The sequence below is a fragment of the Diceros bicornis genome, chromosome 30, assembly GCF_020826845.1.
Source record: "Diceros bicornis minor isolate mBicDic1 chromosome 30, mDicBic1.mat.cur, whole genome shotgun sequence".
Taxonomy (NCBI): domain Eukaryota; kingdom Metazoa; phylum Chordata; class Mammalia; order Perissodactyla; family Rhinocerotidae; genus Diceros; species Diceros bicornis.
In genome coordinates this window covers 4,852,114-4,879,807 of record NC_080769.1, presented here as the reverse complement: position 1 = coordinate 4,879,807, position 27,694 = coordinate 4,852,114, and the positions used below count along the sequence as shown (strand labels likewise).

At 40.7% G+C, this 27,694-nt stretch overlaps 1 protein-coding gene across 3 annotated transcripts; it reads right to left on the bottom strand.

Moving 5' to 3' along the window:
• Positions 1-2,300: 2,300 nt before the first annotated feature.
• LOC131394528 (zinc finger protein 709-like) lies at positions 2,301-13,521 on the bottom strand. 3 transcript variants are annotated; one of them, XM_058525895.1, is made up of 4 exons: positions 13,410-13,521; positions 5,839-5,965; positions 5,585-5,645; positions 2,301-5,195 (listed from the first exon to the last, which is right to left on the bottom strand). In XM_058525895.1, the coding sequence occupies exons 1-4, from the start codon at positions 13,410-13,412 to the stop codon at positions 3,386-3,388; spliced, it is 2,001 nt and encodes a 666-aa protein (XP_058381878.1). In that variant the 5' UTR covers positions 13,413-13,521; the 3' UTR covers positions 2,301-3,385. The 3 variants fall into 3 exon arrangements, with proteins under 3 accessions (XP_058381878.1, XP_058381879.1, XP_058381880.1); XM_058525896.1 differs by lacking the exon at positions 13,410-13,521 and adding an exon at positions 8,308-8,394; XM_058525897.1 differs by lacking the exon at positions 13,410-13,521 and adding an exon at positions 6,104-6,533.
• Positions 13,522-27,694: the final 14,173 nt, after the last annotated feature.

Below are 27,694 nucleotides of genomic sequence, written 5' to 3'. Positions count from 1 at the left end.
ATTGACTCTATAGTGCATGGCATGTGAGGGATGCTGAAACATTAGCATCAAGAGCATAGTCTCTGAGAAAGGCTTGATTGGCAGAGTGGTCCTGTCTCTCTCCCTTGCTCCGTTTGTATTGTCTCACAATTTACCTAAACTCAAAGGCCTCAGTTGAGTCATAGAGAAAATATTAAAAACATTATGTAGTATACTAAGTGAATTTATATATTTTAACTGAGGTACTTTATGGTAAACAGTGTCTAACACACCATAGGAAATACATCAGTCTCTTGACAATAAGTAGGAAAGACAAAAGCTGTCCCAGAGGACGAGGAGCTGGCCTGCATTCACTGCAAGGGCAAGTCTCATCCAGGTGATGAGAAAAATGTCACTCACCTCCCTCATCAAAGGTACATGATCATCAAGATAAAACCAAGGGTATTTTGTAACCATATCACTAAAAATGATAAAAGATAAAATTCCAGATCATAAATCATAAAAGTGAGTAATAGTCCCTTCTTCTTACTAAAATGACTGACTGGAACTTCTTACAAATTAATTTTAGCTCCACTGCATTGTTTTTGCCTTCTAGAAAACAATGATTAGGTTTACCAAAGATAAAATGTTTACCAAAGATAGAATTAAGTTTACCTCCTCACATTCAATACAGAAAATGACCTGCTTCCTTGTATAGGAATCAAATCCACAACCACATGCCAAAATCTTGTAAGAAGTCCTTCTGAGCACCCTGTCACTGTTACACCTCACAGTCCTTTATGGTCTGTGGTCATTCTTACTAGAATTCATTACACCCCTCTCTTTGACTAGAGGTGCAATCCTGCAGGTCACTGGCAAGTAGGCACTGAAAAAACCATGAGTTTTAAGTTTTGGATTAAGAACAAATGAGAACTTACATTCATGACAGAGATTGTAACTATAAAAGAATGAAAAATACAGTTTGCCTGAGGAAAAAATACCTGAAATTGTATGCACATGATAAAATTGACTCATAATGTATAATGATTAAGTGCAGAAAATTATGAAGTACATCTGAAAGTCAATAATAAATATGGATTTTAATATATTCTCTGAGCAAATGAAAACCACAATAATAGTTATTAACATGCCTTGACTTAGAAAACAGCTGGTAAAATATATCAATGAAACAACTAGTGAATTGTTCATTTCACCAAGAAATGCACACACTTTTAATGACATACAATCAAAAATTATTGCAAACACATTGAGGGAATATGTTCAGCTACAAGTTACAGGAAGCACAGTCTTCCTGACCTGAGAAAGGGGACTGTTCTCACGTGGAAGAACTGGGTCAAGACAGCCACTGCACAATGCAGCAGAGAAACAAACTCCCAGGTCTTTCTTTTTATGCCCCATTGTAGATGTCATGGTGAATCAGGAAAACATGCTCACTAGCATTAAGAGCATAAGATGTTTCCTATACACATTAAACCTTATACAGCTATCATCTAGAGAAAAGGGGAATCAGAGAATACTCCCAACCACAAAAGTCTGAATTAGTTTCCTGGTGGACACAAGAGGCCTTATAGAAAAATCCTAACTCGAATGGATCTTTGATGTGAAACTTGTGAAAACATCAGTGGAAAATATACCTCTATGAAAATGGAATCCAAAGAGTTTGTGGTGGTTTTCAAGATACTCTTGACAGAAGGGCAAAGAATCCAGAAAATGGGCTGTAAGATGGTGTCCTCAAAGCTCCTATGTAACTGCCTCTCTCCCTGTATGGTGGCTCCAAAATCTACCTAATGCCTTGTTTGCTTCTACCTTCCAAATCTCATTCAAATTAGGCTATTGGTGAATTCCAACATGGAACCATAAACAGATGGGTCCTTGAAGATCAAGTTCTTTTTTTTTTTTTTTTTTTGGTGAGGAAGATCAGCCCTCAGCTAACATCTGTCGCCAATCCTCCTCGTTTTGCTGAGGAAGACTGGCCCTGGGCTAACATCTGTGCCCATCTTCCTCCACTTTATATGGGATGCCACCACAGCATGGCTTGACAAGTGGTGCATCGGTGCGCACCCGGGATCTGAACCTGGGCCGCTGCAGCACAGTGTGTACACTTGACCGCTATGCCACCAGGCCAGCCCTTGAAGATCAAGTTCTTAATATTACCCTCACAGACATAACACAATACAGGGTGATATGTCCAGCTCTAGATTTTGTTGCCCTATCACAGGCCTCTACTGAATTCAATGTCTATTCACCAAATACCAATCAGAAGGAAGGACAAAGAGCAAAGGCCCAAATATGAAAATAGAAACTCACAAGAAACTATACTCTTTGATAAACTTCCCATACATAAAAATTTATTCCAACTGTTTAATAGTATGGAAAATAAAAACAGGCTCCCGTACCAATCACCCCAAAAAAGCTTTCTCTAAGAAACGAACAATACACAATGGATTAGGCATATCCAGGAACTGCAATATAAAGCCAGTAAGAAAATCTCAACAAATACAAACGGTCATTTTTCAATGGCCCCTTAACACAGAACAATGAAAACATTTTTATAAAAAGAATTAGAGAAAATATTATTAACTGATTTAAGGAAAAAGCACTACCTTATAATCTTATGTACAATTGATGAAAGATGACTTGCAGAATTATCTCACCTCAATATTCTTTTCTCAAAGTTATTAATAGAAATCCACAAGCCAATGTTGTACTTTAAGGAAAAAGCTTGGTAAACACAATATATTTATAAGTTTTACAACTCTTTCATGTTGACAGTTTTCTAGATCATACACAAGTAAATTTCCATCAACGTTCTCATATGACTTATATTTATATTTCTTTTTGGTGGGAGTTTCACACAGAAGGATGTAGGCCAATTGAAGTCCTTCCCACACTATTTACATTCAAGAGGTTTTTATCAAGGCCTTTCATGCCTTCAGAGAGAACTGGGCTGACAAAAGGCTTTCCCCACATTCATTATATTTATATGGTTTTTCCTCTAGTGTGCAGTCTCCCATATCCTCAAAAGTTTGCATGAGAAATAAAGGCTTTCCCACTTTCCTGTCATTCACAGGGTTTCTCTCCAACATATTCTTTCATGTCTTCAAAAAAACTGGAAAAACTAAATGCTTTACTACATTTTTCACATTCATACAGTTTTTCTCCAGTATGATATCTGTATTTGGAAACTTTGATGAGAACTGAAGGCTTTTCCACATTCTTTACATTCATAAGGTTTCTCCCCAGTGTGACTTCTTTCATGTCTTTGAAGCAATCTGAGATAAATGAATGGTTTCTCACATTCCTTACATTTATAAGGTCTATCTTCCATGAAAATCATCATGTGTGATCAAAGGTTTGAGGGATCCATAAAGGCTTTCCCACATTCCTTACATTCATAGTGTTTCTCTCATGTATGAACTCTTTCATGTACTCGAAGAGAACTAGAAGTAGTGAATGCTTTAGTGCATTTTTTACATTCATAGGGTTTCTCTCCAGTATGAAATCTTTCATGTACTCGAAAAGACCTGGTACAACTGAATGCTTTACTGCATTCTTTACATTCATAGGGTTTCTCTCCCGTATGAGTTCTTTCATGTACTTGAAGAGAAGTGGAAGAAGTGAATGCTTTCTTGCATTCTTTACATTCATAGGGTTTCTCTCCAGTGTGGCTCCTTTCATGTACTCGAACGGCACTGGGAGAAATAAATGCTTTCTCACATTCCGTACATTTATAAGGTCCATCTCCAGTGTGAGTGATCATGTGTGCTCGAAGGCTAAAGGGAGTTACAAAGGCTTTCCCACATTCCTTACATCCATAGGGTTTCTCTCCAGTGTGACTTCTTTCATGTTTTCGAAGAGAACTGGGATAACAGAATGCTTTACTGCATTTTTGACATTCATAGGGTTTCTCTCTAGCATGATTTCTTTCATGTCTTCGAAGAGAACTGGAAGAAGTCAGTGCTTTATTGCACTTTTTACACTCATAGAATTTCTCTCTACTGTGATTTCTTTCATGTATTTGGAAAACTTGAAGAGAAATAAAAGACTCACCACATTCCTTACATACAAAGGGTGTCCGTCCTGTGTGAGTTCTTTTGTGGTTTTTTAAGTTAGCATATGAACTGAAGGCTTTCACACATTCCTTACATTCATAGGGTTTCTCTCCAGTGTGAATCCTTTCATGTACTCGAACAGCACTGGGAGCAATAAAGGCTTTCCCACATTCCTTACATTTATAAGGTCCATCTCCAGTGTGCGTGATCATGTGTACTCGAAGGCTTGTGAGAGCAATAAAGGCTTTGCCACAGTCCTTACATTCATAGGGTTTCTCTCCAGTGTGACTCCTTTCATGTATTCGGAATGAACTGGGAGCAATAAAGGCTTTCCCACATTCCTTACACTTATAAGGTCCATCTCCAGTGTGAGTGATCATGTGTACTCGAAGGTTTTTGAGAGCAATAAAGGCTTTCCCACAGTCCTTACATTTATAAGGTCTCTTTCCAGTGTGACGTCTTTCATGTATTCGAAAAGTTCTGGGATCACTGAATGCTTTACCACAATTTTTACAATCATATGGTTTCTCTCCAGTGTGACTCCTTTCATGTACTCGAAAGGCACTGGGAGAAATAAATGCTTTCTCACATTCCTTACATTTATAAGGTCCATCTCCAGTGTGACAGATCATGTGTGATCGAAGACTTGAGGGGTCTGTAAAGGCTTTCCCACATTCCTTACATTCATAGGGTTTCTCTCCTGTATGAATTCTTTCATGCTTTCGAAGAGAACTGCAAGTAGTGAATGCTTTATTGCATTTTTTACATTCATAGGGTTTCTCCCCAGTATGAGTTCTTTCATGTATTTGAAGAGACCTGGAAGAACTGAGTGGTTTACCACATTTTTTACATTCAAAGGGTTTCTCTCCAGTATGAGTTCTTTCATGTCTTTGAAGAAAACTGGGAAAACGGAAGGCTTTCCCACATTCCTTACATTTATATGGCTTCTCTCCATATTTTTGATAGTCATATGATTTGTGTTCAGTGTGACATCTAACGTGCCTATTAAGTGATAAATGATGCTTGAAGACTTTTCCACATAAACTGCACTTACATGGTTTTGCAGTAGTTTTCTTGTTCAGATTGAGATTTGGAATGTGGATGACGTTTTCTCCACATTGACTACCCTCTTCACTTTCACAGAGTCTCTCTACCATACAACTTCTGTAGAAAATGAGAAGCACATTATTAATTATTTCTTTATAACAATTTTATATTTGTTATATTTATTGTGATTTATAGGAAAAGTTTGGCTTTTCTGCCTTGTCTAAAGTCTCAGAAATTGAACATACTGAATATTCTGCAAATGTACATCACCCTGCTATTATCCAAACAGTGATATTCATATAGGGTTTATTAATACTGTTTCCAAATCAAGTCTTTTGCAAAAGCCGAACCTCTACATCACATTTCAGAACGCATATTTGGTGAAAATTTTCTAAGGATAGCTAAGTTTGAAAAAAGTGTTATTTGTTTTGTTTGCTTCTTTTTAAAACTTCATAACATACCAGGATTCTCACATGAGACACTGCTTTCTATTGTGACTGACTCACCTTAGTTTTCTCTCCTGGTTTTTGTACTGATCTTCAATGTCATGATGTTCCCATGTTTTTCCTGAAATGCAGACCCAGAAAGTTGATTCCAAAGTATTAGAAATTATAGATTCTAAGTCCATGATGAGCTATGATCATTTCTAGTTTATTTACCAATATCTTCCCTTTCCGCATTCTACATCTGGGAACAATGCTGATGGGCAACAAACACTTGTTCTCTAACTGATGAAGTGAAAGAATGTCCTCATTCTTACCTATTGAGGCCAAGTTCCTGAAGGTTTCCCACATCACATCTCTGTAGAGTTTCTTCTGTGAAGGATCCAGTAAAGCCCACTCCTCTGGGGTGAAGTTCACAGCCACATCCTCAATGGCCACTGAGTCCTAAAACATCACATGTATGTGTATAGTAGGATGCATAAGACTGACAGAACTGGGAATCTATATCTATTTACAGGAAGGTTACATAAGATTCTATCATCTCCAAACATTTATTCTGTGATGTGGTCTTCAAAAACTCACTGTTTTTCTGTACACACTTCCTCATCAATTTAACAGCATCATGAACAAATGAAAATTATTTACACATTTTTACTGTGATCACATTTCATCATATTTCTCTGTAATGGCAGAGTCAAGAGCATGTTGGGAAATGACATAAATGCCATACAATGGAACAAATATTATCATTATCAGACAAAAAGAACAAAAAAGACAGAACACAATATCCATGAGGTCAATTCTCTTTACCAGAAGACTTAAACTACACATAATGGGGACACTTGAAGAAAAAAAAGACAGAAAGTAGTGAGGAAACAAGTGAAGTAATAATCATCAAAATATCCTAAAGTTAATGATAGCTGGCAAACTGCACATCCAGGAAGCTCAGAGAACACTAAACATGATAAACTACAAAAGTGCACACCCAAGAATATCATATTCAAACTAGAGAAAAATCAAAGAGAATATAATGAAAATGCCAGAGAAGAAACACACCTTAGGTACAAAAAAAACAAAAATTCTAATTAAACTGGACTTCTTTTCAAAAACCATGCTACAAGTACAGAGTAGAGTGAAATATTTAAAGTGTTGAAAATAAAAAACCACTCTCCTAGAATTCCCTGTCAAGGAAAATTATCTTTTAAAAGTAAAGGAAAAATAGGTACTTTCTGAGACAAAAATTGAGGAAATTTGTCACAAGTACACCTACTTTGAATGAAATGTTCAAAAATTTCTTGGAAAGAATGTAAATGATAAAGGTAAAAGATTAGAAAAGGACAAAATGAATGTAAAATATCTTTTTTTTTCCTGAGGAAGATTTGCCCTGAGCTGACACCTGTTGCCAATCTTCCTCTTTTTGTATGTGAACCGCTGTGACAGCATGGCCGCTGACAGACAAGTGGTGTATGTCCGCACCCGGTTACTGAACCCAGGCTGCCAAAGCAGAGCATGCCAAACTTAACCACTAGGCCACGGGGGCTGGCCCAAAATATCTTTTCTATATGTATAATTAATGTAACAGATGACACTTTGTTTAAAATAAAAATAGCAACAATGTATATGGTAATGAGAAGCTTATGGACCAGTGAAATAAATGACAGCAATGGGACAAGGCAGAGTGAGCAGAAATTGGGAATAGCGTGTTATGAAGTACTTGCACACAGTGAAGTGGTACAGTGTTATTTGGCAGAAAATGTCAGTCAGTTATAAATGTGTATTGAAAACTCAAGGGCAAGCACTAAAAGAGTTTTTTAAAAAATGTGTAATTGATATGCTAAGAGAGGAGGAAAAAAAGAATCAGATAAAATGCTGAATTTCAGTGAGAGGAGGTGGAAAAAAGGTGGAAGACAAAAAGAGCAAGAGTAAGATATAAAAAACAGTAAAAGAGGTGGCAAGTATTAATCCAGCTGTATCAATAACAACTTTAATCATCAATAGTCTCAATACAAATGAGAGATACAGTAATATCAGATTTATAAAAAACAAACTGAGTTATATACTGTCTACAAGAAACCCACTGTCAATATAAAGACACAGATAGATGAAGGATAAAAGGATGGAGAAAAATATGCCATGCCAACACAGGTCAAAAGAAAGCTGGCACAGGTATATGAATTACAGAAAACGCAGATTTCAAACCAAGGAAGATTCAGAGATAAAAAGGGGCATTACACAGTGACAAAGGGGTCTATTCTCCAAGAAGGCACAGCCACGCTTCATGTGTATGCGCCTAACAACAGAGGGGCAAAATACATAAGGCAAGAGCTGATAGAAGGCAAGGAGAAACAGATGAATCAAGTTCAGTAGTTGAAGAATTCAACACCCTCTTATTAGGAATTATAAATTCCAGTAGGCAGAAACCCAGGAAAGACAGAGGTGAATGGAACAGCATGATGAAACAACTGGATTTTATTTTAATCTGCAGAATACTTCATGCAACAACAGAATATACATTCTTCTGAAGTTCACGTGGAACATTCACCAGGACAAACCACATTCTGGGACTAAAGCACACCTTAACAAATTTGAAAGAACAGAAATTGTACAAAATATGCTCTCACCACATAGGGATTCATCTAGAGGTCAATAACAACAAGATAGTTGGAAAACCCCCAAGTATGTGGGGATTTAACAATATATTTCTAAATAATACATAGGATCAAAGAAGAAGTCTCAAGAGAAATGAAAAATTATTTTGAACTAAATGAAATGAAAACACAACATACCATAGGCTCTCGGATGCAGCAAAAGCAGTGCCTAGAGGGAAAATTATGCCATCAAACAATTACACCGGAAAAACCAAAGATCTATAATCAAAAATGTAAGCATCTACCTTAGGACACAATAAAAGGAAGAGTAAATCAAACCCAAAGTAAGCACAATAAAAGAAAGAATAAAAATTAGAAAAGAAAGCAATGTCATTCTGGGAAATCAATAGAGAAAATTAAAATAAAAAAGCTGGTTCTTAGATAAGACTAATAAAATTGATAAACATCTAGTTAACCAAGAAAAGAGGGAAGACAGATATTAGTAATATAAAAAAGAAAAGGAAGGGGAAATGAAAATAAAAAAGGATTTGATGGGCGTCAGACTGGTGGCGTAGCGGTTAAGTGTGTGCACTCCACTGCTGGTGGCCCAGGTTCGGATCCCGGGCGTGCACTGACGCACTGCTTGTCAGGCCATGTTGTGCTACGTCCCATATAAAGTGGAGGAAGATGGGCACGGATGTTAGCCCAGGGCCAGTCTTCCTCAGCAAATAGAGGAGGATTGGCATGGATGTTAGCTCAGGGCTGATCTTCCTCACAAAAAAAAGAAAAAATGGGCAAATGATCTGAAAAGACAGCTCGCTGAATAAGATATATAAATAGGAAATAAGCAATCTGCTGGGAGGCTGTTTCTAAGACCAAAGGCATAATAGGTGCCTTAGTAGAGGGTCACATGCTCAGTGCTTCTGAGAGCTTCTATTTTCAAGAGATCTCAGTACCTGGTGATAATTGCAGTTCTAATGGCATATAGTGTGGGGACTAGGGCAGTTTTTGCAACAGAAGCCTAGAGACAACTTAAGGCCCTCCTCCAGAGAGCCTCAAATCACCGTCATCAGGGTTAGTGGCCTCCTCCATGATAACTGATTGCTTTGTAGAGTTTAAGGAACCCAGGCTTAGTTGGGTTTGAACTAATCCCTTTACTATGCCAAATGCAGACTGAGGGTGTTGTACAGTATAGCCCAGAGGGTCAGGATCTTTGTTGCAAAAGACGCAGGGGCACTAGCAGAGTTACTTAGGGATCCTAGTGAGCCGTCTGTAATCTCACCACCTACTGGTTGCATTTTCCTGTCTCTTCTCTTTCTTGTTGAAATAATTGCTCTATAAGGAGTGTTACCATCTGATGGGCTCACCTCATTCACAGGATAGAATCATCCTTCTATCTCCCAAGATTCCCCGCTAAAGTTGGGGTGACCCCTGCCTCAGTCACTCCTTCACTCTAAACAAACAGATAGATTCCACCAAGACATTGACGGAGGACCACATTAAGAAGGGCCCCATTCCCAGACTCCTGCTCCCAAGGGAACTAAAACTGCCAATTCCGAGTCCTCCATACATAATAGACCCAGGCGTGGTGGGGTCAACAGTGCACACAGGGCAGCACAGCTCACAGGAGGAGCTGCCCAGCAAGCAGCAGCCCACAGTGCAGGAGCCTCCAGGCTTTCTCATCAGCCTGTCCAGACAAGAAGGCCTAGGGGAAAGGGAGGGGTGAGGCTTAAGTGTTCAGTAGTCAAACATCAAATATGCGGGCCCTGGGCACTCCTTACGAGAGCAAACAGGGGTAAGAAAAATAGGCATTCACACTGGCTTGTTTTTACATAAAGAAACACTAACAGGATGATGAAGCAGTGATCAAAACTGGTCATTTGAGGGGGGCTGGAGTGAGAGCAGAGGAGTGGGGCAGGATGTGCAGGCAGGGAGTCTCCTTAAGGTTCTTTCCTCTCTTAGGAACTTTTCTAACCTTCCCATATATTATTTATTTAAAATAAAGAGAGAAATTTATACATACCATATTTTGCTACGCTTGATCATTATTTTTAATTGACTTTTGCATTTTACAATTAATTTAACTTTAACATTTCTACATAGGAAACCACTCTAAGATTTAATCCTTTAAACACTAATAAACATAAAAAAGTAAACCATAAACCATTTACCAATCCCTTTCTAAAAAAAAGAAAAAGGGCATTATAATTTGTCCCTTCACTATATTTCACACTGGGGATCTTTTCAGGGAGGAGCAGCATATTATAAGACATTAGGAGTTGGCAATTAAGCCCTGTAATAAACTAGGAACTCCAAAGATGTACATAAGCTTTACATGTTTCCTCATATCAACGAAAATAGAAATTCAAGTGCTTTTTCCTCACATCCACTAAAACAGGAAATCATTTGCCTTAGGACGAGTACAGCCTTTTAAATGTTAATGTTCCCTCAGGACATGGACACACAAAAACCGACCTAAAAATGGAAAATGCATCTGAGAACTTAAGTACACCCATCTCACATCATGAGGCTCTCTTGCCTAAATGGAACAAAAATTCTATTTGGTTCCACAATTTCTTGCCTTACTCACATCGTATCTCTCAATCAACTTACATTTGAAAACCCCAAGTGCTAATGGAAACAGGAATCAAAGGGCTGCCATCTTCAACTGATAAGGGAAACCAAGGACAGAAACACGAATATTTGAATTAGCCCATAGAAGCAGCCTGCTTGCCCAGAGTTCAGAAGGAAAACCCATGTTCAGAAAGTTGACCATATTCCCAAACTTAGGCTGTAAATACTCCTGGTTGAGACGTAACCCCTAGAGGGCTTTGTGCCTGGGAAGGAGGGAGGGGACACCTGAGCAGCCACAGGAGTGAACTCTGGGGGCTCCACACACCCTCCCCTCTCCTGTGAGCATGGAAGCACTGCCTCCACCAGGCTTCCCTTCTCACAGTGAGGACACGCTCAGCCTGATTCAGTTTAATCTTCTGACCCAAATGAACACCCAAGTTCATAAACTCTTTGTTCACAGGATAGAAAACATGATCTTTACAGATGTCTCAATGTGTACAAACTACACTCTCAGTGCACCTACAGTGTGGGTGCAAAACTCAAACATAACATTTAAAATGTCCAGGCCTAAGGAAGCATGACCACAACCTCAGAAAGGGCATCACTCCTCACCCCTATGTGTACGTGCACCCCCAGCTTTCCAGGGCTCTGCAGCTCCTCTCAGTATAGAGGCTCCTTCCATGGGGGATGTGAGCAGTAGAATACCTGCAGGGGGAGGCTCCCCAGGAAGAACAACTGGGCCTTCAAGTCCTTCCCTTTGCAGCCCCAAGGGGGCCTTAGCTTGGGTCTTTGAGTGCAGGCCTCTGCTCCCACTGGAGATGCTTTGGATCATCATTGTTATTTTAAATGACACAAACCCAGTGTTTGAATAATCCAGCAAAATCACTTCAACTCAGTCTTTATGTGGAACATAGGGAAGAAAATTATGAGGCACTTTTAGTTTCTAGTTCAACTAGAAAACCCCAAATACCTATTCCTTTCAGAAAAAAAGATGCCAGTTAATGATTATTTCCATGGCAAGAAATCACACTTGAACCCTTGTGGTCTGCATGTCTAAGCCCTGGAATTTCATTTGAAAACTTCCAAAAGTAAAGAACAGACCTCAGAAACTTGCTACACACATTCAGGGGAAGAAAGAGTGAAATGAGTATTCTTAACAACTGGGATGTAACACAGGAATATTTTCTGAAATTCAGCTATTTGTTGCCTGTTTTGAACAATTTTATATTGTCTTCCAAGGTTTACTGATTAAATATATTTACTCTTATTGAAAAAAGGAGACTTACATAAGTGAATAAATCTTTTCTAGTTCACAAATATAGGGAGGGGCAGTGCCAACAAGACAGATCAGACAATTTGCCTGCTCAACAAGAAAACCCATAGCAATGTATTGCATTGTGGGAAAAAAAAGATGTCATTATGGTATTATTTCCATGACTAGAAGTTTTTTTTATGAACTATTATTCCTACTTTAACACTTCAGGTCTGCAAGTCTTAGCCCTGGAAATCCATTTGAATTCACTCAAAATAAAAGAACAGACCTCAGACTATTAGTACACACAATGGGAGGGAAAAAAAGGAAAGAAGGATTTAGTACATGCAGTGTAAAACTGCAGTGTTTTATTTCTTCAGAAATTCACATCTTTCTTGACTTTTTGGAAATATTTTATATTGTGTTTCAAGTCCTGTGGATTAAGTAAATTTTTATTCATTGAAAACTGAGAGTAAAACATACTGAATGAATCTTTTAAAGGTGACTAACTCAGGTAGGGGCAGTGCTTACAGGACAGATCATCCAAAAAGTTTCTCAAGAAGAACTTCCACCCAAAGGACTCCCCATAGGCTGTCTGTGCCCAGAAAAATCCTGGGGGGAGAGGCACAAGGATTTCACACAGTGTAGTTCCAGGTGGTTATAGGCTGCTTTTCACTCATGTAAAATATCCACACACACAAAATAAATCTTTTCAAAACAGCCATTCACTGACTGTGAGAAAATGATAAACAATTAAAATATTGGATCTGTTTCAAATTCACCAAGGAGGACAAACAGTTGATAATAATGCCGTGAATCAGACACAGGAAGTTGCAATTTCGGAATGGGGGGGGAAGAGATTGGAAATGTCGGCATTTGTTGGTAGTAGTAGGTGAAAGGACGGACTGGGGACCCCACAGACCACAGCTCCTCCCACGCAGGAGCCCCGGAGACCGAGTCACGATTGTCCCCGATGACCCTCCCCGTGGTCGCCGCACCATCTGGGGACACGCGGGGCTGCGGGCGCAGAGCTGCCCAGAGAGGCTCCGGGGCCGCAGTCGCCGCGCGCAGTGAGCACAGGACGCCCGGGGTCCCGGCTGCCGGCCCCGCCCCCACGCTGCGGCCGGAGGGGACTGAGGTCCGAGCGGCGCCCCCGCGGACTCGGGTCCGCAGACTCCGGAGGTGACCGCGGGGAGGCCGGTCCCGCCACGGCCGGTGCCGACAAGACCCTCCTCCCCGTCTCCTCACCCGGGGCCGCACACTCGCCATTTCTAGTCTCCCGGGTCCCCCTGAGTCCTTCCTATGACTCCCACGGCCAGTGCAGGTCACAGCGTGACAGACGCTGTGACAAAGCCACCAGCGACCGTTAACGGCAGGGGACAACCGACCCCGAGCACCGCAGGAGCGAGACGAGAAGTCCCCATTGGGCCAGACACTCCTCCCCCAAATCCTGACTCCGGGCCCTAAATCTCACCATTTCTAGGTTTCCTGGGTCCCCCGCGTCCTTCCTATCACTTCCGAGGTCGGTACAGCTCACAACCCGACAGAATAGGCGGCAGAGCCACGTAGAGCCTTTAACGGCGGGGAGACGCGATCCCCAACCTGGCTGGAGCCAGGAGCAACTTCCGAGTTGGTCGGAGAGCTTCGCCCCACCCACCTGCCCCGGCGCCGCCTCTGATTGGACAGTTCAAAAGACTCGCCCTTTTGTCTGAGTGACAGCCCCCTGAGTTGAGGTGTCTGAGCGGAATGCCAGCCAGAACTCGTCCTCTGCAGGGGTATTTGCTTTGAATGGTAGTGTTGGGAGGCGACTCCTGGAACTTGATCCTTTTTTACAAACACACACAATTGAAAGTCACCTCACCATAGGCAATAATTAGTCTCTCCATTTTGATCTTTGTTGACAACAGGAGTCTGACATAGTTTTGCCAAATAGGTACACAGGCACAGACCAGGGAACTAGGCAAAGAAAGGAGTACGGAGAATCTAATAAAAACTAACATCATCTGTTGAGTGTTTTGCAGACAGAAAGTTTCAGGAAGAGCCTAACCACAGAAGGTTCCCACAGGTAAGTTAGCTGAAGCCAGTTCTAGCCGCCTCAAACTGCTCTTAAGTGAAGTGAAGTGAACGGTCCCCATTATAATCTCAATAACATTTTAAATTCTCCTCTGCGAGGGACCAAGCAGCCATTTCTAGATCATGCGATGTATGTAGTAGCATGTGTACATCTACCCATGAGCCTTCAAGGAACATGACTGTTAGGCAATGAACCCTGATCTCCTGCCTTTTCCTCAACTGAATATTCATGAACTATACTATGATCTAATAATAAAGGGACACCCAAACGCTTGTTTGGGGAGACACTGCTTTGGGAGACAGCTCCAGTGTTCTCCATCGCTTGTGCAAGTAATAAACCTTTCTTCACCTACTTCTGTCTTGGTTGTGCTTTTCAGCTCCACAATCACCAAGAGGTGAACCCATGGAGTTCAGTTACAACACCAGGGATGCATTAGGTGAGCATACTTCCAACACTTCAGTCAGATTCACAATAAGAGCTTGGGAGCAAAAACAAGCCGTCATTTCAGACAAAAAGTGACTTCTGGGTATTCAGAATGGTTGACTTTAGAAAATGTTTCTAAGATTAAAATATTTGTATTCCATGGAAAATATAAGCAGGGACTCTTTCTCATTGGTGGTTAAATCACTCTCTGTGGTGATGCTCTGCCCCTTAGTTGTGGTTACACTATTTAATCCATCTATAATGAGACTTACCAGAAAACTGGGTTTCATCTAAATAATCATCTCACTGACTGGTGAGTCTATGATACTAGAGCGTAATGTTCATTCTGACAGTGTTGGAATCACTCCATGACTGGCATCCTCTCCATGTAGTCTGCACAGATACTATTTCTGACCATTTCCTCTTCCAATTCCCTGAGGAAATTCTCACCTTTGATATCATATGAGGCAAAAAACCTCACCCAAGCCCACCAGAACTTCAGCAATAACTCCACCACGTCCAGGGACAGAAGCATCCCTGGAGGCCATCTGACAGATGGAAACTGAGGGAGAGAGCAAAGGACCATAAGTGATCCCAGTGAAAACAGAAAAGAAGAGTCCAGTTGGCAACCAGTGCTCATCATACAGGGGGGACACTGCTGGGCAGTAGCATCATCGATCAGTCACCCATCCAACGTAGGAAGAAAAGGTCTGTGGACATTCAGCATCAAGTACTGAGAGAGGGAGAAGATATTTCCATTCCATTTTCTGTTTTTCATCTTCCCTTTAAGAACTATCTGGAAAATAAAAGTCTAGAAGCAGGTTTCCTGGAAATCACTCTGATTTCCTAAAGTCAGGAATGCCTCTGTTTTTTGTTTTATCTCCTAACTCCTCCACCTCAGATAAAGGACACACCATACTAAGAATGTGCACTCACCTGGGAAGATGCACATGTCTGGCTGCACTCTCACACACTGTCAGAAACATGGTGCTGAGGAAACTACATTTCCTCACTGCCTTTCCCCACCCTACTTTCACTGGCACCTGTGGGAATTGTACATTTCCAGTAGTGGCCCCATCTGGGCAGAAACTGGGGATGTGCTTCTTGCACTGATGAACTGATAAATTGTTCTGCTTCTCACAGGTAACATTAGGGACAGTCTGGCTCTGTCTTGAGGTCACATCATGGTGCTCTCAAAGGTCCTTTAATCACTGTGGTCAGTGCAATAGACATGATACCTTAAGGTTGTGTTTGGTAAGAGTATGTGGTTCCTGTTTATCTCTATCATGGCAAACATGAGGGCCAGAATACACTTAGAGTGTTGGCGCATCCACCTGCACTGAGGGAAGCCCATGAGAATTCAAAATTCATCCTACAAGATGGTCCTCAGCCAAACAAGAGCTCCACTTAAGAAGCAGGGGGAGTGTTTTGTATGTATGGAGAGAGATATTTTTCCAATGACTTTGAAAAATGCTCCTCTTGGAATGAGTTACCCAAGGTTCAAGAGGCTGCTCTGCTGGAGGAGGTCACTGAGAGGATGTGACCACTGGCTGACCCTCTACCTGGACTCCAGCAGTTGGGGGCTCCTTACCCACTCCCTGTCCTTGGAATATACATTCCACCCACTGTTCCTCAACTACGAGCCATATCAAGGATGCAGCCTGGAGAGAATAATCTGCTGTTGAGACCATCTGGACAGTAGACATTACTGAATCCCATTAAAGCCTCTATATAAACACTTAAGATTTGGCAGGCAGGTGCGGAGATCTTCACATCTTGCACCTGAGGTAAGCCTCACATATAAGTTCCCTTGCTTATTAAAACTACCACCTATCAACCTGGAGTGATATGCATTTTTCTTCAGTCTCTCCTTGCCCTCCATGTACAGGAGCCAGTTTCAGATGTCACCTGTAGAACTCTCAAGGGTGTGAACCATATTGCTCCTAGCTCTGAATGAAAATAAGAGAGCAACCCATTCTTAGTGTGCTAGGAAGCATGAAGTACCTTTAAATGGCACAATGGGGGCCGGCCCCGTGGCTTAGCGGTTAAGTGCATGCGCTCTGCTACTAGCGGCCCGGGTTCGGATCCCGGGCGCGCACCAATGCACCACTTCTCCGGCCATGCTGAGGCCACGTCCCACATACAGCAACTAGAAGGATGTGCAACTATAACATACAACTATCTACTGGGGCTTTGGGGAAAAAAAAAAGGAGGAGGACTGGCAATAGATGTTAGCTCAGAGCTGGTCTTCCTCAGCAAATAGAGGAGGATTAGCATGGATGTTAGCTCAGGGCTGATCTTCCTCACAAAAAATAAAATAAAATAAAATAAAATAAAAGTGGCACAATGGAAAGATATATGTTTGCACTTTAAAAATATCTTTTCTTCATGGTTTGACTGAACTATGACATGGTGTTTCAGGTAGTGGTGTGAGGAAGGATCAACCAAATTGTTCAATATAGTGGGGAAGACATGAATTACCATAAACTAATTATCACAGCATTTATTTAGTGAAGATTTCAAAGCGGGAAAGTAAGCACCCACAGAAGAAATCAAAATAGTCATCACAGAACTTTATTAAAAGCACTTGTTCTCAGTAGTCCTACAGGCCAGTTGCAACCTTACATGTCAAGGAACCATTGGGTCATCTGCAGAGTAAAATGTTGATTCCACTGAGAGAAGTTCTGCTTTCTAACTCATTATAAAGATGATGATGATGATGACAGAATAGCAACAGGAATGCTGACACTGATAATAAAGGCACTTGAGGGAGGCTTACTAAGTGTCAGGCACTGCACTCAGCACCACAGGTGGGTTGGCTCATGACTTTCCATCTTCACAGACTTCTAACAGGGAAGCACTAATACAATCCCATTTGATAAGAGAGGAAAATGAGAGTTAGGGGAGCTAAGTGACTTGTCTGACTTTACACAGGCAGTCAGGAGGGTGCTCACATTCACCACCAGGCTGCCTGACTCAGACCAAGCTTTGCCACTGAGCACACTTCACCTCCTATCATGAAATTAAGAATAACGGTTCATTAGCTAGGATGGACCCTCTGCGCAAATCGGAAACAACTTTGTTCTTGCCCACTAGCCTTATTCAAGTCCCCACTATGGAATAGATGCCCTTGCCCCTCGTTGAAATCTGAAGAGGGTTCCATAGTATTTTTAGTCACTTTTTGGTGCTAAAATCCTGTGGTCACTCTCAGGCACAGTGACTGCCAGGCCAGCCTAGTACTCAGAGAAGCTGTTTGGGAGCAGAGCATGAAGAGGAAGTGGTGAGTGAGAGGCAGCCCATTGAAAGGAGGAGCCAATCCAAACAACAGCCAGAGATTTCTTCTCACTCCAAGTGTTTATCATTGCTTTCATCTCCAACTTCATGTCAGGAAACACAGAGATCAATCTGATGAATAATATGGAAGAAGCAAATATTGTTATTAGAGATGATAGCATTGTTTATCTGAGAAGCTAAAGATAAAACCTGGAAACTTACTACAACTGAAAAAGGAGTCAATTTGCTGAACATTGCATAAATACATACATTACACATAACAACACATATTATTGAATTAAAATCACATGTCCTACAAAATATATATGAAATTTGGAGGTTTAGGGCTAATGCCAAGTGGAGATCTATGTGCACACAAGTCTGAGTGTTTCCTGATGAGGTGACAGAGGCATCACCTCCATGGAAGTATAATCAACTTTTGCACATGGAAGACTGCAGATCTCTACACATAGCCACGTTTTTAAAGACATTTCCATTCAAATTTGCACCAGGATCTTTTTTCTGCTTCACAATAGAGTAATTTTAAAGTATATCTCTGAAAATAAGTCCAAAGAGTATTCAGGAAATTGTTGCAAATAAAGAATGATGAAGAGCAAGTTTCACCAGATGCACCAATTACAAAAACTAATGAGTTGTGATAATTTAATGATCTGTTATCACCATAAGAACTGACCAGTTGTCTGTCACAGGGATGATTTTGCCTCTCAAGTGACATTTGGCAACATCTGGAGGCATTTCTGGCTGTCATGACTGTGGGAGGTGGGGAGCACTGCTACAGACATGTAGGGATCCTCTGATGCACAAAATAGCAGCCTCGACAAAGAGTATTATCTTGTTGAAAATGTCAGTAGAGTCAATGTTGAGAAACTGGACTAGTCAGATGAACCCTCGATGGTCTATAAACAAACACAGGATCTAACAAAATAGATAATGAATCGTGGCAATCTACAACTCTCCTGTCTACTACACCCAAATAAATCCTATGTGGAGTAAATAGTTCACCATTAAAAAAGATAAAATGAAAATACTGAGAGTAAACATCAGATAGCATTTCTTTATACTTAGGCAGTGGAAGTCATGACATCCCAAGAAAAATATAAATAAAACTTAAATAGATTTAACCAACTAAAAACTGTCAATATATCATTGATAATAAAAGATATAGAAACACAACTTGGGAAAATGTTTTCAATAATAATACAGAGAAAAAGATAATATCATTAACAGTTTAAATAGCTCTTAGTAATCAAAAACAAAACATGAATGTTCCAATAAAGATGTTCAAAGGCCACGCAGAAACCTTACAAAAGTACGAATTATAAATGCCTAACAAAGTCATGAAAATAGATGAGTTCATTAGGCCCAACATATATAATGAAAATAGATGTATTTATAATGTACAAAATACAGCTGTGGCTTTCCTGACCCTTTTTTCTTTTCCTTTGTGAGGAAGATCAGCCCTGAGCTAACATCCATGCCAATCCTTATCTTTTTGCTGAGGAAGACCGGCCCTGAGCTAACATCTATTGCCAATCCTTCTCCTTTTTTTCCCCCTTTTTCTCCCCAAAGCCCCAGTAGATAGTTGTATGTCACAGTTGCACATCCTTCTAGTTGCTGTATGTGGGACATGGCCTCAGCATGGCCGGACAAGCGGTGCCTCGGTGCATGCCCGGGATCCGAAGCCGGGCCGCCAGCAGCGGAGCATGCACAATTAACTGCTAAGCCACGGGGCCAGACCCCTCCTCACCCTTTTAGTGAGGCATAGTCTGGTGGCAAAGGCCAAGTGGGTGCTTCTTGATCTGTCCCCCAACAAAGATAGTAACCCAGAAGTTACACCTTATCCCTGGAGGAATTGAAAAGTTCTATCATCAAAGATCTCAGATATATGGAGGCATTTTTTTATCATCTTTTTCTTTAATTTGCATGTTTGCTTGTTAGAAAACCGTGGAGAGGGAGTTTAGAATATCATGAACTGAAAGAGGTTTCGATGTCAATTCTAGCTGTTTTCCAAATGTGGAATCAATACTGGGGCATATGATCAAGGCTTGTGGCATCTGGTGCGCAACTTCTTACACATTCTTACACAACAGAATACATATTCTTCTCAATCACACATGGACCTTTCTCTAGGGTAGATCAAATCCTTGCCATAAAAAACATGTCATATATTTAAAATGCTAGGAAAATTAAAATTTAAAAGACAAAGTAAGATCTCGGACTACAATGAAATGAAATTAGAAATCAATATCTTGGGAAAACTGGGGGAAACTGGCAAATATGAGGAAATTACACAAGACACTCCTAAATAACCTATGAGTCAAATAAATCAATATGGAAATTAGAAAACATTTTTAATGAATAAAAACAAGGGCCCAAAGTTTATGGGCTACATTGAAAACACCATATAGATAAAAATTATACCCATAAATGCCTAAACTAACAGGGAAGAAAGATCTCAAATCAATAACTTAACCTTTTACCTAACACATTCAAAAGGATGACAAACCAAACCAAAAGTAAAGACAAAAGGAAATAATAAAAATTAGAGCAGAAATTTAAAAATACAGAGTTGAAAATCCATAAAGAAAATCAATGAAACCCCAAAGTGGGTTCTATAAAAAGATAACAAGATTGATAATAAAGAGCTAAGAGACAATTTAGCTAGATTGACTCAAAGAAAAAGAGAGCCAACTCAAATTCTTAGAACCAGAATGAGAGAGGGGATATTACTACTGAGATTATGGAAATAAAAAGGATTGTAAAGAAATTCAATGAACAATTGCATGCAAACAAATTACATAACTTAGATGAAATGGACAAATTCCTAGAAATAAGCAAACTACAAAAGTGACTCAAGAAGAAACAGAAAATCTGATTAGGATTATATGAAGTGAAGAGGTTGAATTAGTAAACAAAAATCTACCCATAAAGCAAAGCCCAGGCCCAGAGAGTTTCACAGCAGAATTCTCCAAAACATCCAATTAAGGTTTAATAGTGATTCTTCACACAATCTCTCCCCAAAACAGAATCAACACAACACTTCAAACATATTTGTGAAGCCAGTGTTATCCTGATACCAAAATCAGAGAAAAGTATCACCAAAAAAACCTGCAGACCTATTTCCTTTGTGAATATGGATCCAAGAAAACCTCCATTAATCCTAGTACCTAGTTCAGTAACAACTTGAAAGATTTGTACACCGTGACCAGGCGGGATTTTTTCCAGGGATGCAGGGTTGGGTTAACCTCTCAAGATCCATTAATGTAACAGTAGAGTAAAAAGCATATATGACTTGACCATCTCAATAGACACAGAGGAAGTACTTGACAGAATCCAACATCCTTTCATGATAGAAACACTCAGCAAACCAGATATGAAGGAAATTTTCTGACCCCAATAATGAGCAAGTATGGGACACCCACAGCTAATGTTATATTTAATAGTGAAAGGCTGGACCTTTTCTCCTGAAAATGAGGAAGAAAACAGGAATGTCTGCTCTTGCCACTTCTATTTGATAACGTACTGGAGATTTCAGCCAGAACAGTTTTGCAAGAAAAGGAAATAAAAAGCATCCAGACTGCGTAGGAAAATGTAAAACTATCTTCACTTGTACGTGACTTATCTTGTAAATAGAATACTAAGGAATGCACTAAAACAATCTATTAGAACTGATAATCGATATAGAAAATTTGTATGATACAAGTATGTAAAAATAAATTATAGGGGCTGGCCGGGTGCCACAAGTGGTTAAGTGTGCACGCTCCATTGCGGTGGCCCGGGTGCGACGGTTCGGATCCCAGACGCACACCGACGCACTGCTTGGCAAGCCATGCTGTGGCGCCGTCCCATATAAAGTGGAGGAAGATGGGCACAGATGTTAGCCCAGGGTCAGTCTTCCTCAGCGAAAAAAGAGGAGGATTGGCATATGTTAACACAGGGCTGACCTCCTCACTAAATAAATAAATAAATAAACAAATTATATTTGATACACTGCAATGAACAATCTGATAATGAAATTAACAAAAGAAATCTAATTATAGTAGCATCAAAAAGAATAAAATAGGAATAAATTTAATAAAAGTAGAACATACTCTTAAAACTGCAAAATATCATTAAAAGGTTAATAAAGATCTACAAGTGTGAAATAACAAATGTTGGTGAGGATGTGAAGAAAAGGGAACCCTTGTGTACTGTCAGTGGGAATGTAAATTGGTGCAGCCACTGTGGAAAACAGTATGGAGGTTCATCAAAAAATTACAATAGACCCACCGTATGATTCAGTAATTCCACTTCTGGGTATTAATCCAAAGGAAACAAAAATGCTAACTCAAAAAGACATGCTGCCCCATGTTCACAGCACCTTTATTTACAATAGCCAAGATATGGAAACAACCTAAGTGTCCACCAATAAATAAATGGGTAAAGAAATTATGGTATACATGTACAATGGAAATTATTCAGCCATAAAAAAGAATGAAATCTTGCCATTGGTGACAACACGGATGGATCTCCATGGCATTACGCTAAGTGAAATATGTGAGAGAAAGACAAATATTATATGATCTCTCTTATATGTGGATTCTAAAAAAACCAGACAAACGAACAAAAACACTAAGCTCATGGTTACAGATAATAGAGTGGTGGTTGCCAGAAGCAGAGGGTGGGGGGGCGGCAGAAATGGGTGAAGGGCGTCAAAAGCGCATATTTATAATAATCACATAGTGACAGAAAAATAATTACATACTTTTATACATTTTAAATTTACGAACTATGCACATTGCCCTGGGATGATCGTTCCTGAATGTACATACATGCAAAGGCATATCAGTTACAGAGCTGCAAGCATTCTGAGGGTATGTGGAGAAAAACCCTCTTCTAGCCACATTTTCCCTGAAACTAACTTCTAGTAGTCATATCCATTAAACTTTTTTTTTTTTTTGGTGAGGAAGATCAGCCCTGAGCTAACATCTGCCAATCCTCCTCTTTTTTTGCTGAAGAAGACTGGCCCGTGGGCCGGCCCCGTGGCTTAGCGGTTAAGTGCCCCCGCTCCGCTGGTGGCAGCCCGGGGTTCGGATCCCGGGCGCGCACCGCTTCTCCAGCCATGCTGAGGCGGCGTCCCACATACAGCAACTAGAAGGATGTGCAGCTATGACATACAACTATCTACTGGGGCTTTGGGGGGAAAAATAAATAAATAAATAAAATTATTAAAAAAAAAAAAAAAGACTGGCCCTGGGCTAACATCTGTGCCTCATCTTCCTCCACTTCATATGCGACGCCGCCACAGCATGGCTTGCCAAGCGGTGCGTCAGTGTGTGCCAGGGATCCGAACCGGTGAACCTCCGGCCACCACAGCGGAAGGCGCGCACTTAACCGCTTGCGCCACCGGGCCGGCCCCCTAAACTTTTTTTATTGTCAAAAATTTGATTTGCATTTTTGGAAATTAAAAGTAACAGGGTGAGGTTGAGAGAGGATTTGGATATTTAGACATTGCAAATCTTTACTAAAATGAGCAAAACCTTGGAGTGGTGCCATCTTTTTCTTTATTCTTTATTATCTCTAACCAATAGAGGCAAGGAAAAAAAATAGTGAACCCTAAAAATAAATAATAAATAAGTAAATAAATAAAAGCGAAAATACCCCATGTTCATGGATCCTTAGATTTAACACTGTTGAGATGACAATACTTCCCGGAATGATCTAGATTTTCAACACAATCCCTATCGGAATTTCAGCCGACTTCTTTATAGAAATTGGCAAGCTTTCGATAAATTACATGGCATTGCAGGTGAACCAGAATCGTTAAATTAGTCTTGAAAAAGTAAGACAAAGTAATAAGAGTAACATGTCCTGATTTAAAATCTGACTACTCAGCACAGTAATCCAGGTAATGTGGTAACGACAAGGACAGACACACAGATCAATGGATTTGATTGAGATTCCAGATATAAACCCATCCATCTATGGTCAACTGATTTTCAAAGAAGGTGCTAAGAATGAGGAAAGAATATTCTTTTCAAAAATTGGTGCTGGGACAACTGGGTAGCAACATGCGGAAGAATGAAGTTGGACCCTTATATTACACCACACACAATAATTTACCAAAATAGATCAAAGACCTAAATCTGAGGTAAAGCAATAATATGCTTAGAAAAATCACAGGGGAAAATATGATCTTGGATTTGGCAAAGAATTATGAGATATGACACCAAAAGGAAAAGCACTAAAAAAAATAGATAATTTGAACTTCATCAAAATTAATCACTTTTGTACTTCAAAGGACACAATCAAGAAAGTGAAAACATCCATAGGAACCCCTGTGCTCTTCTGGTGGGAACGTAAAATCATGCCGCCATTGTGGAAAAGAGTATGGCAGTTTTTCAAATATTACAGAGAATGTTACCATATGATCCAGCAATTCCATTTCTGAGTATATAACCAAAAGAATTCAAAACATAGACTCAAACAGATATTTGTAGGCCTGTGTTCATAGGAGCAATATTCACAGTAGCTAAAAAGTGGAAGCAACCCAAGTGTCCACCAACGGATGAATGGATCAACAAAATGTAGTATACACATAGAACAGAATATTATTCAGCTTTAAAAAGAAATGAAATTCTGACACATGCTGCAACATGGGTGGACCTTGAGGACATAATGCTCAGTGAAACAAGCCAGTCAAGAAAAGGACAAAAACTGTATGATTCCACTGATATGAGGTACCTAGAGGAGTCAAATTCATAGAGACAGCAGAATGGTAGTTGTCAGCGGCTGCAGGTCAAGGGCAACGGGGTGTTGTTGTTTAGTATGCATAGAGTTGCAGTTTTGCATGATCATGATGAAGAGTTCTGGAGATTAGTTTCACAATGTCAGTATACTTCACACTACTGAACTATACACTTAAATATGGATAAAATGTAACTTTTATGGAATAAATATAGAAGGTAGTCAAAAGGTACACACTATGTCGGGGCCGGCCCGGTGGCGCAAGCGGTTAAGTGCGCGCGCTCCGCTGCGGCGGCCCGGGGTTCGCTGGTTCGGATCCCGGGCGCGCACCGACGCACTGCTTGGTAAGCCGTGCTGTGGCGGCGTCCCATGTAGAGTGGAGGAAGATAGGCACCGATGTTAGCCCAGGGCCGTCTTCCTCAGCAAAAAAAAAGGAGGAGGATTGGCGGATGTTAGCTCAGGGCTGATCTCCTCACAAAAAAAAAAAAAAAAGGTACACACTATGTCATAAAATAAAAAGTCATGGGGATGTAATGCACAGCATGGTGACTATAGTTAATAATACTAATTGTATATTGAAAATTTGCTAAGAAAGTAGATCTTAAAAGTTCTTAACACAAGAAAAAAATTTATAACTCTGTATAGTGACCGATGTTAACTAGACTTATTGTGGTACACCTGAAACAGATATAATGTTGCTTGTCAATTATACCTCAATTTTAAAAAAATGAAGTATTAACACATGCTGCAACACGGAATTCCCTGAAAAAATTATACCATGAATGAAGTCAAATACAAAGACCACATATTATACAATTTCATTAATATGAAAGTCAGCAAATATGGAAATTTACAGAGGCAGAAAATAGATTAGTGGTTGTCTAGGGCTGGTGCTTGCAGGAACTAGATGAGAAGATAGGGGAGTGATAGATCAAGTGTATAGGGGTTTCTTTTTAGGTGATGGAAATGTCCTGAAATTGACTGTGGTGATGATTGCAAGTATCTGTGACTATACTGAAAACCAGTGAGTTATAGACATTAAAGGGCTCTGTTGTACAGTATGTGTATTGTATCTTAAAAGAAAAAAACTGCTCAAATAAGTGGACAAATGCATTAAGAGTTTTGCAATGCAGATGAGTTTTACACTCCAATGTCTTCAGTTTATGAATACTTTCCAGGTACATCCCACATTTTCATAACCTTTTCTTATTTTTTGTTATATCAATCTAAATAGGAATTGAATTACCTTAGGGCTATTATAGCCTTTTATTTCAAAGTTCTCTTCAAACAATGATCTAAAATAAACTTCCCCAGCTAGCCCTGATGGCCTAGTGGTTAAAAGTTCAGCGCTCTCACCACTTCAGCTGCTCTGGTTCAGTTCCCCAAAGAACCACATCACTTATCTGTCAGTTTCCACGCTGTGGTGGCAGCTCACAAAGAAGAGCTAGAAAGACTTACAAGTAGAATATACAACTGTGCACTGGGGCTTTGGGGAGGGGGAAAAAAAGAGGAAGACTGCAACAGATGTTAGCTCAGGGTGAATCTTTCCCAGTAAAAGTAAAATGAAATAAAATCAAATAAATTTCCTTCTAGGGTAAAACGTACACCTGAGAATTGAATGAACACATCTCACACCCTATGGTTAGACTGGGAAGAGTCCTTGTGCCCAGCTAGGGCTGCGGGTTCCAACTTCCCACCGGAGCTAAGCGCTCGGGAGGCCACAGGAGTTTTTAAAGTACGATTTGAGGGAGGGTGGGGAAGCGCTGGGTGGAAGATCAAAGTGGAGCCAGACTAATTATTACATACGGTGAGGTGACTTTTAAGTGTCTGTATTTGCAAAGAAGGGTCACAGGTCCTTGAGTGGCCTCGCAGCATCGCATCTCAATGGAAAAGTCCGTGGACAGGACAAGGTACAGCTCCCGGTCAGCTCAGACACACAATCTCCGTCCCGCTGTCACTCAGGAGCGAGGGGGCGGGCCCTTTCAAACTGTCCAATCAGAGTCGGCTCTGGGGCAGGTGGGTGGGGCGACGCTCCCAACCACTCCCCGCTGCTGGCTGTCTCCACAGTCCTTCCGATGGCGGGTCGCCTGCCCGTAAAGGCCTCACGCTGCTCTGCCGCCGCCTCCGTCGCGCTGTGACCTGTGTCGAATCGTAGGAAGGACGCGGGGGACCCAGGAGACTTAGCGATGGTGAGAGTTTGGCCCGGGGGTTGAGGAGACGGGGAGGAGGGGCTGGATTTATATGCTCTTACAATATCAGGCAGGGAAAACGTTCCCCAGTGAGACACAATGTTTATCCCATAACATAATCGGTAACACAATCAAGCCAAGGAAATGCAGTCATTTCACGTAAAGCCCATTAAATATACCAATTTTCTTACAAAGTTATGTCTTAATTTGATCAAGCTGTAATCATAACTTCCATTAACAAGTCTTGGTCTTATAATACTGTGTAGGGGAGGCATTCCCAGCTAGACATAACGTCCATAGCTCAAACATTTTAATCTTTATAATCTTATCAACCTTAGTAGCCTAACTGTTGCCCCAAATGATTGTTGGTCAGATTTCTCATTATGATTTCTGCCTTCTGGCTTTTTCATAGGTTCATAATTGAAAACATTCCAATTTTGCAATATGCAACCTAGAGGACTGGCGCTGGGACCGAATCGGAGTTTCCCGTTACGGCACCGTCCACACACACACACACACACACACCGACACAGGCACTCGAATCAAAAGAAATGGGGCCAAAGAGTTCCTCTGTGAATGAACAATCCCCAGTCCTTTCAACAAATCCCACCCCCCCACCCCCCAACCAAACTCCAGTAACCTGGAACAAAACCCCTGAAAGAGAGGCAAACAAATGAAAGAAAAAATAAGATTTCAATCAGTTAACGAGGAAACTCAACAAAAGACATGCATTCGAAACCCAAACAAATGGAGCCCGGAGGGCTGCCAGGTACCCATTATTTCCGGCCGCTCCTGTTGGAAAAGGTTAGACAAAAACAAAAACTGCCCGCTACTTACCAAAGACATCTTCCCAAGTCCCCAGTCGAGTTTCTTCCACCACCAAAAGCAAAAGCGCCCTGGGCCAACGACGTGTGGTTGGCAGCCAGTCGCTGGGTGCTGTCCCCGAGACAAGCGGCTCCGGCAGCTGCAGGAGAGCCTCTCGGCCAGAGATGTCCACTTGGACCGGATCCCGTCTGGGTCACCATATCTAATCTGAAGTGAGTTTGCTCACCC

Bases quoted from the DNA above. Each gene is read 5' to 3' on its own strand.
- LOC131394528 (XM_058525895.1), bottom strand. The intron at 5,646-5,838 runs GTAAGAATGAGG...TCTGCATTTCAG, and splicing joins CAGGAACTTGGCCTCAATAG to GAAAAACATGGGAACATCAT. The intron at 5,196-5,584 runs GTGAGTCAGTCA...CATTTTCTACAG, and splicing joins AACCAGGAGAGAAAACTAAG to AAGTTGTATGGTAGAGAGAC.